Raw genomic sequence first — 11,723 nt, forward strand, 5'->3', positions numbered from 1 at the left:
ATAGGAATATTGATCTACAATTTCTTAAATTTGTCCTGGTGTCCTCTACAGAATAAATGTATGAAAATTATGCAGTTTCATAAAAAGTCATATTCAGATTTGAAACCATTTGGGAAATAGCCAGATTTAGCCAAATACCATACCATATTACCATACTCATCCTAAAAATGCAGTACATAATACATTTATAGGTAGGTATCTATATGGTTTACTATCTAAAGACCCATTATACCATGAAAAAATTATATTATAAAAATGTCTTAATGTTATTTGTAAAAATATCCCATTGCTATTTAGATAATTATGTTTTTCTATCATTTTTTTGTGTCATTGTAGTGATTCTTATTTTATAAAAAAAAAAAATATTCGTTTATCTTCTGAAATTTAAGTATCCATCAATAAATGTTAAAAATACAATTAGTACAAATACATTGCTTTTCACCATATTATTAACTGAGTGGCAAAAAATATATACAGCTACAGAAATATGACAAAATCTCTGACCTGCACAATGTAATTTATTTGGTGCAAATATCTCAGTTTCCTGTTGAAATGTACCAGTCACACCACCAATTAAAATACACGACATTATTCATTAAACTTATCAATAGCGCATCAAAAATAATCTTGTTCATAAACTGGAATATGGATGCCCATTGATAAAATTCAGACTATTTTTGAGGAGTTAAAGTTCAAAAGGCATTTAATTAAATCAATCATCAAGATTTAACTCTGGTAATCCTGAGATTTTATGCTTATGTGTAGTTCTACTCAATTTAACATTTTTAAACCAGGCATTTCTTAGTTACAATTATATCCTTACAATATGGTTTGTTAAAATCTTACTCTTGAGGTCCCAAAATATCCTATGCAGATTTAGAATGCATTCAGAGAAAGTGCACAAGATGAACACTGATTGAGAGTGCAAGAATATTTAAAACTACAAGTAGCTCATATTTTAATTCCAATCCGGTCATGTTTGTGCCAACATGAATAAAACACACATACAATTATGTGGTTGAAAAATTAAGTTGGTCTTTATTTTACAGAGACTAATTTAGTCCTTTTGCTGTTCCACCACTGTGCCCTGACATAGATCCCGTCCAAAAATGTCCAGATGTCCTTCATTCTCACAGCCGTGGCTGCTGGGTCACAGCAGCTGATGGAGAAAAAGTGAAAACACAATAAGACAAACCAGTTTAAATGACAAAGTGGTGCACCCAAGAACCTGCGTTTGAGCGTTTTGAGCATTGCATCATTTGAAATGTAACGATTTGGCAAAGAAAATCCATCAGATTTAACCATGAACATGCCAAATGAGACTAAAGCAGGAAAACTGGTCTAACCTCTGGTGTTCTCTACGACTCCGCCTCCACTACAGTGCCCTTCTCAGAGACGTAAATACCATCCAGGAACTTTCTGATATCTTTATTTTTCACTGTGGTTGCCTGCTGGATGAGGGCAGCTGAAACGAGAGATGATGGGGAGGTTAGGCATGCACACACACTGAACTACACACACACCTTGCATACAACTTTCTCACACACACACACACACACACAACCCAATCAGTCTATTCAATCACTCAGGATTGGCAATGTACATCTCACCTGAGTTTGACACCAGCTCAATGTCATTACCCTCCAGAACAAGCTCGTCTTTCTGAGCGGCAGACACTGCGCATGACACACCTAGCCAAATAATAAACATTCTGCATCAGTGTAACCAGGAATGTGTGAAGACCAGCGCTTTAAGAAAAAAGACATCACAATGTTTTAGGAAGAGCCTGCACATGTACCTTGCCTCATGCGGACACGGCGGATGTACTTCTCTCCCAAGAAGTTTCTGATCTCCACCAGAGTGCCGTTCTCCTGCATCGCCACATTAATAGGGAAATGGGCATATACAGATCGCATCTTGTATCTGAAGCCCTGAAGATGAATAATATTAGGGTCATATCTTTTCCTCCTCGCATTAAGAGCACGAATAAAGTCACTTAAAAACTGAATTAGACGCGTTAGCATGAAGAGGAGCGAAATCAGGGTTGCTTACCAGTGTGACGCCCTTGATCATGTTCTGGACATGACTGCAGATGGTGCGGACTGTGGCCAACTCCTTCCTGTTACCCCACCACTTATCCACACGCAGCTGAAACAAAACCCATCGTTTGCTGAGATTCCACACACTTTCAATTAGGAGGAATCCAACTCGACATCAGATTGTGAAAGTTGCAATGTTTCATCATTTGAAATATGAAACCAGTTCTTATTTCACACGCCACATTCCAAACAAAACTATTTTGCATCATCAGCTTTTTTTTTTTATGCATCACCAATTTAGCATATTTAATACATGGTGTCTACTGACCAGTTCATAATACATTAATATAAGCATGTCTGTAGGATGTACAACAAACATAAGCATCGCAGCACTGTGTGATGCATTTAACAGATTCGGTATTCGGTTCATTGATTGGATTTCAGATCTACACCACCTCGTTCCGATACGATCTCCATTTCATTTTCATTGAGCTTAATCTGATCAATTGAGGCATTTACACAAAGGACTTCCGGTCCAATTAAGCAAACAATCCAGATGTGGGTGCAAAAAACCATAACGATTGAAACAGTTAAGCTGTATTTAAAGGATTAGTTCACTTCCAGGTAGGGCTGTGCGATTAATAGGAATAGTCCAATTAGAATGCAGCATGCCGAAATGTAGCGAGAACAGAGCAGACAGGGTTTTTCCGGATTTTTTTAACGGATCATAACATTCACACTGCACACGGTAAAATATACGGAACAGAAAAGGTTAGAAAATAGAAATGTGCAAAAATTATATCTAGCGCATGAACCTGGATGGGTGGGGTTTTTTTTCTGTATGTCTAGACATTTTGTCAGCTTTACTTAGCGATTATTTTGATTTATGTCAGTTCTAGAGACATTACAACGTTTTGATAAAGCTCTCTTTGTTTTTCTTTTGGAAATATGTTTCAAATTTATACTGAATGCATTTATGACTGTATAGCATGTGTCAAAATCATGAAATTGCAAAACTGATCAAATAAATCGCAATAGGTTTTTTTGTTGGCTGTATCGCACAGCCTTACTTCCAGAATAAAAGTTCTGGTCATTCGCTCACCCACATGTTATTCAAGATTTCTTCAGTCTTAAAGAAATTCAGATTTTTCAGGATAACATTAATTTTCTCTGTTCTTCATATAAAGGACTTCAATGGGCTGAAGGTGCAAGCTGCAGCTTCACAGAGCTATAGATGAGGATAAGATAAGAGCCTTATCTAGTGAAACAATTGGTCAATTACCTTAAACTAAGAAAAAAAAAAGTTTTACTTTTAACCACAAATGCTCTGTTCTGCATTTTCTCTGCAGTCTGGACCTTCAGCCTCACTGAAATCCTGGAATGTTTTCCTCAAAAACTAAACTTTGGCTAACGACACAAACGTCTTGAAAGACATTGGGGTGAGTGAACGATGAACCAATCCTTTAATGCAGATTCATTCAGACCTTCTTCTGTTTCTTGCCCAACAGACTGAGCTCCAGATTAATGTGGTTGAACTCCCGGCGAAGAACTCCTCGGGGGCCCTTCACTACAACGGTGCGGCCCTTGAGGGTCACCTCGACTGCAAGGAAACAGACAACATTCAGTGCAAATGAAAGCTTGGGTCAGGAAGCAACGTGTAGGTAGGTGGTCAGGACGTCAAACACACCGTTGTTGGGGATATCCACAGTCTGGTTACTGAGAATGGTCTTCATTCTGAAGGAAGGAGCACAGAAGCACAACATATAGATGTTACGTCACATCCTGTTCATTTAACTTCAATTAGCAATAGAGAACATCTGAGCCTAGAATCAGAATAACCGCTCAGACAGCAATGCTAAACGTACGTTTTCAAACAGTGAAAACGTTATAATGTCATAACGAGACAAGCGAGTCTTAAGGTCAATGTGATTATCGCTAAATGAATTAATTCAGCCTGCTAGCCGAGCTAATAGATAAACACTTACTAGACACATCACGGTTTTTAAACAACATCGGGTTTTCTGCACTAATACTAGCACATATATTCTCAGGGACATGTAAATAAAGGATTGGGACACTAAACAAACCCTACAGATTTGACGATGGTGAGGATTGTAGTTGATTTAAACACACAAGAACAGGACGCGGCATATTCTTACCTCGCCGAGTGAGGAGGAAAGGACGGCGGGAGGACGTCATGACGTACATGTACTAACCAGTACGTTGTGCGTCATCACCGCAATCGATCACCGATCGATTACAGATACTGTTTATATAAAGCAAATTTAACAGCGTGTTGTAATTGTTAAAAAGATTATTCAATACGATTTTAATGCCATTTCTTTTTTATGTAGGAAAATGTTTTATATGTTTTTGTCATAAACGCGCAGGGTGAGTTAATCGATGTCAGAGCGAATTGTTGACAGGCTGGAGCTGGTTCTGAAGACATGGCGCTGATCAGAAGTTGTGTTGTTTCGGGACGATATTCGTCTAATCGTCTGTTTTTACCATCAACATGCTTTGAGGGGTCTAGTGTAAGTGATTTCTTTGTTCCGTTTTGTTGTATGACTGATGTGACTGACATTTTAGTGTTTAGGTCAGCGCAAAGTCACAGCGATCTAAAGTACAATATCCACTGATTAAACATGTTAATTCTTCGTATAGCAAATAATTCATTTGTGCACAAAGTTGGGGACAAGGGTCTCAGGTGTGATCCCAAAATGCATTTATTTTATTATAAATGTTATACCAGTAACCTCGATAAAATAAAAACGTTCAATTAATGCAATTTAAAATGTACTTACCTCTAAAAGTACCATATTTCTATGTTTAAATTAAATGCTTATTTTATGTTGTATTTAATATTTATTTAACCTCAGTAAAAATAATAATTATTCCAGTAAGTTCAGACATCCGAAAGCTTAAACATTTGGTAACTTTGATTACATATGATGGTATAGAAATATCTAAATATCAATAGCCACTATTTTGTCTGTAGTACTGCAATCTATAAATCATTAGCCACTTAAGTTTTAGATTTTATCACTAGAAAAAACACATTTGTGTTGGGTTAGACTATGCAAAATCTGATCATGCTATAAGGAAAAAACTAAATAAGTAAAAAATGAAAAACTCAAAACATTAAAATGGCATTAAATGGGTACGAATTCAAAATGAACCTGGCAAGTAGTAACAGCATGCTTTGTTTGGATTCATTTACAAATCAAGTACATATTGTTTTTGTGTGTGTACAGGTGGCCAAAAGTGGGTTAAAATGAGTTTAATATATGTTATGGTCTGAATATATCTGTGTGAGCTGGTAGATGATGATCAAAGTGTGTATGTTCTTAAAGAAAAGCCCCGCTGACCCCGTGCTTCTGCTCTTAGGTTAGACTGATCACTGCTGCCAACACATCCTCCTCACTCCCTGAGAAGAAGAAGAACATCAGAGACGACGGACTGAACCTGCAAGACTTCATCTCTGGAGAGCTGTCCGAGAAGAGCAGCTGGGAGGAATACAGAGGCAGTCTGAAGAGACAGAAGGGAGAGCGGTACGCTGATGCACACCGCAGTCTTTCTCAAGAACTTTTGCATTGGAGAGCTGCTGACTGAACACTATAGCTGTCCTTTAGACACATATGTCCCAGAGCACAAAATCAGTCTTAAGTTGCATGGAGATATTTGTAGCAATAACCAAAAATACATATCATGGGTCAAAATTATTAATTATTCTTTCATGCCAAAAATCATAAGGACATTAAGATCGTGTTCCATTAAGATATTTAGTAAATTTCCTATTATAACTATATCAAAACTTAATTTTTGATTAATAATAAGCATTGCTAAGAATTTCAAAGGTGATTTTCTCAATATTTCGATTTTCTTTTTTTTTGATGATTTTTTTTATAGTCGTATCTCAGTTGAATATTGTTCCATCATAACAAACCTTGCATCAAAGGAAAGCTATTTCCTGTCCTAATCAGCCTTCAGATGATGTAGACATCTGAATTTAAGACGGTCACGAATATGATTTAACCCCTCGTGTTTATATTTGCCAGGCTAAGGCTTCCACCGTGGCTGAAAACAGAGATCCCTATTGGAAAGAACTACAACAAACTGAAGAACACACTTAGGGACCTGAAGCTGCACACAGTGAGTGTCTTAAAAAAAACATGTCCTTCACACAGTTACCGAAAGTATTGACTGTTAATATGTTTAAAGGTTTGCGAGGAGGCCCGGTGTCCCAATATCGGTGAATGCTGGGGTGGAGGAGAGTATGACACTTCCACAGCAACCATAATGGTGAGTGTGCTGGGTCTGAAATACAACATATGCATGCTCCGGTCAGGACTAAACATCTCCCGCACTCTTTCTGTAGTTAATGGGGGACACATGCACACGTGGCTGTAGGTTTTGTTCAATTAAAACAGCCAGACATCCTCCGCCTCTCGACCCTGAGGAGCCGTATAACACTGCTAAAGCCATCGCTGCATGGGGACTGGACTATGTAGTCCTCACATCAGTGGACAGAGATGGTAAGGAAACCCAAAAACACCAGCAAACCAAACATTAAATTCCCTGGAACTGGGCTATATTAAAGTGCAGTCTATTTAGTTGCATCATAGCCATGATCCATAGTCTGTTTCCCGGAGGAGGAAGTTTAATTTAAATGAGTTCATCTGATAAAAAAAAAAAATTAGTTATATAGAAGCATATAGAAGCTTTACGATTGATTTCTGACCGACAGATATTCCTGATGGTGGAGCTGAACACTTTGCTAAGACCGTCTCCAATCTTAAAGAAAGGTAGAGAGATGGGGGAAATGTTAGTTTTTTTTTAGAAACAGCAGATTATTCATCCGTTTCTCTCATATATATATGATGTTTTCTCTCTTAGGAACCCTAAAATCCTGGTGGAGTGTTTGACTCCTGATTTTCGAGGGGATCTGGCTGCAGTGGAGAAAATTGCTTTGTCTGGGCTTGATGTTTATGCTCACAATGTAGAGACGGTCAGAGATTTACAGAGGTCAGTGCAATCCGCCGGTACAGCCTGGATCTTGTGTGCTCACATACAATTATTATTATTTTTGAGGAATGCTTTGTAAAGCTGTTTGTCAAGTCAAGATGCTCAGACAGATCTCACAAAGTGGTGTTCAATATGAGAAAGTTCTGTTTTTATTCAGTTTTATTTGTATGCAAAAAAAAAAGTAAAATATTTTAATCTTTCAATATAATAATTATATATTTTATTTGCATTCTTTTTTTAATTGCTTTCATATTTTATTATTTTATTTACTATGCATTCTTTTTTTAATTCTTTCATATTTTATTATTTTATTTGCTATGCATTCTTTTTTATTTCTTTCATATTTTATTATTTTATTTGCTATGCATTCTTTTTCAAAATTTTTCATATTTAATTATTTTATTTGCTATGCATTATTTTTTAATATCTTTAATATTTTATTATTTTATTTGCTATGCATTCTTTTTTTTATTTAGTTCCTATTTCATTTGCTATGAATTCTTTTTCAATTTTTTTTCATATTACATTTTTTATTTGCTATGCATTTTTTTATTTCTTTCCTATTTCATTTGCTATTCATTATTTTTTTAATTTCTTTCATATTTTATTATTTTATTTCCTATGCATTATTTTTATTTCTTTCATATTTTATTTGCTATGCATTGTTTTTTAATTGCTTTCCTATTTTATTATTTTATTTGCTATGCATTCTTTTTTTTTATTTCTTTCATATTTTATTATTTTATTTGCTGTGCATTCTTTTTTTTAAATTTCATTCATATTTTATTATTTTATTTGCTGTGCATTCTTTTTTTTATTTCTTTCATATTTTATTATTTTATTTGCTATGCATTATTTTTATTTCTTTCATATTTTATTTGCTATGCATTTTTTAAATTGCTTTCCTATTTTATTATTTTATTTGCTATGCATTCTTTATTTAATTACATATTTTATTTGCTATGCATTCTTTCTTTTATTTCTTTCATATTTTATTATTTTATTTGCTGTGCATTCTTTTTTTAAATTGCTTTCATATTTTATTCGCTATTATTTTCAGTTTAATTTCTAATATATACGATCACCAGCAGATGGCAGAAACATCTAGTCCAGCTTATCAAGTGAATTAGCAACAGTAGTTTCAAGTTTGTAGATTTAATAACAGACCTAATTTTTCAACTTTGACCTTTAGACATGTGCGTGACCCCCGTGCAAACTTCGACCAATCGCTGAGTGTTTTACGACATGTTAAAAAGGTGAAGTCCGGTGTGCTCACGAAGACGTCCCTCATGCTGGGCCTCGGAGAGACAGACGCACAGATACACGCAGCTCTGAAAGGTAATTCATATTCAGTTACAGATGTGTAATGTACATCACGTGAGGTACAGTACATACATTTGCATGTATTAGCGTATGAGAGTTGATTTGTGTTCCTTCAGATTTTAAGGACTCTGGAGTGGACTGTGTGACACTGGGGCAGTACATGCAGCCGACCAAACGCAGTCTCAAGGTGCGACATTAACTGTGTCTTAGATTTCACTTTCACAATCTGTTCAATGACTATGTGATACACTCCGCACCCCCACACACACACACCCACACACACACACACACAAAAGGCATGTTCTGGCTGACATCACCAACGACTGGCTAGCTTTATACAACGCTTTGGTAAAATTTAAGGCCAGAATAGTTTAGCAGTGTCACTTTTGAAACCATGCATCTTTCTGCGTGGCCAACTTTAACCTGTTGCGAAATCTTTCACCCTCACGCAAAATGAGTTTCTATTCAAATTTGGTAATGCAACCGAACCTTAAAGGGACAGTACACCCAAAAAAAGAAAATTAGCAATGTGCTGTTAATGTACTCGCACTCAAGTCATCCAAGATGTAGGTGACGTTTTTTCTTTAGAAGAACAATTCAATTTTAGCTGAAACTGTAATCGTTTTTTGTGGTCCTCTAAAATGCAAATCAGTGACTGCATGTTTGAGAATAAAAAAAAAAAGCATATTACAAAATTAATACTCATGACTCTTGATGATATATTAAGGTCTTATGAAGCGAAACGATCAGTCTGTGCAAGAAACTTTACAGCATTATTACCTTTAATCCAGAGCCTCAGGCAAACGATTCAGTTCAAGAATGAATCATTCTATTGAACCGATTCTTTTTGGTGAACTGACTGAATCAGTTCATCAGATCATTGGCTGTAAAGCGTCTGACACAGTTCACGGCTCGAACAGCAAAGATTTACAAGCTGCTCAATCAAAACTCACTTTCATTCTCCTGACGAGGAGAAATAGCGTATCTGATTCTGTGATGAATGAACCGATTCATCGCTCCAGTTCCTCCAACAGTCACTGAACTGAGAAAACAGTTCCGACTCGGACCGAATACAGAGGAGTTGCTTATATGCGCCATTCAAAAGCACCAGGCCAATCAGCATTTCCCATTTCATCCATCATTTGAGTTTCATTGTGTTACATCACACACCTGTGTCGCTTCTCGCGATCTCTTCTGGAATGCATCAGTCTAAAGCTGTGTGTCTGATTGAAGGTGGAAGAGTATGTCACTCCTGAGAAGTTTGCTTACTGGGAGCAGATTGGCCAGGAGCTGGGTTTCGTCTACACAGCCAGCGGGCCGCTTGTGCGCACCTCTTACAGAGCAGGTAACCTCACACGTCTTCTGTTTCATGGGGCTCTAGCCAGAGCTCAGATTATGGGATCTGCTGGCTTTCTCATTTTTTTAAATCACACTTGCTTGGCTGCTGCTAGATGCCTTGAACCATGTGACTTTAAATCTCCCATCTTTTCTCATGGAGCAATTAATTATTTGCTATATGTTGCTTGCAAAAAATTACATTTTATAACCTACTTTTAGATATGTTAAAGCCTTAACAAGTTTATACATATATATATATAAATTTTTTTTTCTAAGACACTTAAAAGAGACTGGACTTAACAAAAAAACCTGTACATTTTAATTTACACTCAGACAATCATAAATGCAAATGAAACATTAAATTTATTCTAAAAAAAAATTACATTTTAACAAATATATATAAACCTAATATTATATTTACATGTAAATTTTGCATTTTGTAAATTATTAGTAAATAAGTGTTATATATTTTTACATTAATGTATAAACCAAACATTCATGAATTTACATCTCTAATACATTTAAATGTCTAATTTAGTATTTTTTTCTAAAATTATTATTTAATAATAATATTTAGTGTCACACATTTTTACATTTGTAAATATATAAACAAAGTATTTATTTATATTTATAATATTATATTTACATTTAAATTTATTATTTATTGTTTATACGAAAGCGATCGTTCAAAAACCATTACTTGGGATTATTCCTATTTTTACAAACGTTTATAATAAAATAAATAAATAAATAAAAATCAAGGAATGAAAATAGCTGGAAATTAATGCATTATTTGCAATGCACAAAAATACAGTCACATTATACATAAATATGGCAAGAGATGCTTTATAGTTTCAAGGTGTAGTTTTGTGCATCAGGTCAGCACTCACACATACTGTAACTTTATTTGTTTAAAAATACCATTTCATTTCTTAGGTGAGTTCTTTTTGAAGAATCTGCTGGAAAAGAAGAAATCTGAAGGAACCGTAGAAGCAGCAGAGTGAACTTTTCCTCTTTATTCCTACCGTATAAACCGTATTAATAGGAAAATTAATCCAAAATTGCTCTATGCTGTATTAATTTACTCTCCATCATGTCATTATTTTTCTGTGTAACATAAAAGAAGATTTTGAATCATACAGCTTTTGGAACGACACGACGACTGAATTTTCAGTTTTAGGTGTACTGTCTCTTTAAGAAAACATATTACAAGATAACATTCACTGTGTTGCAGTGACACTATAAACATAATATTTAAATGAACATGTTGGGTTGTTTTAGAAATGGATTAAAGCTGTCTATTTTGTGCATCATTTAAGTAATATAAATAGAAATATATTCAATGAAAACTTGTCAATTGTCCATTTTTGTTTGAGTCATGGTTGACTTTCATATTTAGGCCTGTGACATAAATAAACAACACTGCTGCTTTTTATTGGTCCATATTTTTTTAATACGTTTTCTGACATTATTGTATCGGAGTATTACAAACCTGACAGTAAGAGATGATTTTATAAAAGCTACAACTGTAACTCTACATTAATATAAACAGTACAGGTCAAACAATACATACCAGAGTATATTTGTAGCTATAGCTAAAAATACATTGTACAAGTCAAAAATGACCAATCTTTCTTTTATGCCAAAAATCATTAGGATATTTAGTAAAGTTCATGTTCCATGAAGATGTTTAGTAAATTTCCTGCTGTAAATATATAAAAACTTCATTTTTAATTAATAATATGCATTGCTATGAATTCATTTGGACAACCTTGAAGGTGATTTTCTCAGGATTTAGATATTTTTTTTTGCACCCTCAGATTCCAGATTTTCAAATAGTTGTATCTCATCTAAATATTGTCAGATCCTAATAAACCAGACATCAATGGAAATATTATTTGTTCAGCTTTCAGATGGAGCAGAAATCTCAATTTTGAAAAATTTACCCTAATGACTGGTTTTGTTGTCCAGGGTCACATATGATTTAAAGCAGTTTTT

At 34.9% G+C, this 11,723-nt stretch overlaps 2 protein-coding genes across 2 annotated transcripts; one reads left to right on the top strand and one right to left on the bottom strand.

The window, feature by feature from the left end:
- Positions 1 to 1,015: 1,015 nt before the first annotated feature.
- LOC113108329 (60S ribosomal protein L9-like) lies at positions 1,016 to 4,267 on the bottom strand. The gene is made up of 8 exons (XM_026271313.1): positions 4,199 to 4,267; positions 3,727 to 3,773; positions 3,524 to 3,639; positions 2,053 to 2,148; positions 1,799 to 1,931; positions 1,611 to 1,691; positions 1,347 to 1,465; positions 1,016 to 1,159 (listed from the first exon to the last, which is right to left on the bottom strand). The coding sequence occupies exons 2-7, from the start codon at positions 3,770 to 3,772 to the stop codon at positions 1,359 to 1,361; spliced, it is 579 nt and encodes a 192-aa protein (XP_026127098.1). The 5' UTR covers position 3,773; positions 4,199 to 4,267; the 3' UTR covers positions 1,016 to 1,159; positions 1,347 to 1,358.
- An 89-nt stretch (positions 4,268 to 4,356) lies between these two features.
- Positions 4,357 to 11,168, top strand: LOC113108330 (lipoyl synthase, mitochondrial-like). The gene is made up of 11 exons (XM_026271329.1): positions 4,357 to 4,573; positions 5,427 to 5,590; positions 6,098 to 6,191; positions 6,261 to 6,341; positions 6,418 to 6,574; positions 6,787 to 6,844; positions 6,936 to 7,064; positions 8,257 to 8,402; positions 8,504 to 8,574; positions 9,621 to 9,732; positions 10,662 to 11,168. The coding sequence occupies exons 1-11, from the start codon at positions 4,487 to 4,489 to the stop codon at positions 10,727 to 10,729; spliced, it is 1,167 nt and encodes a 388-aa protein (XP_026127114.1). The 5' UTR covers positions 4,357 to 4,486; the 3' UTR covers positions 10,730 to 11,168.
- The last annotated feature ends 555 nt before the right edge of the window (positions 11,169 to 11,723 follow it).

Source organism: Carassius auratus, chromosome 1 (assembly GCF_003368295.1).
Source record: "Carassius auratus strain Wakin chromosome 1, ASM336829v1, whole genome shotgun sequence".
In the NCBI taxonomy this organism is placed as follows: domain Eukaryota; kingdom Metazoa; phylum Chordata; class Actinopteri; order Cypriniformes; family Cyprinidae; genus Carassius; species Carassius auratus.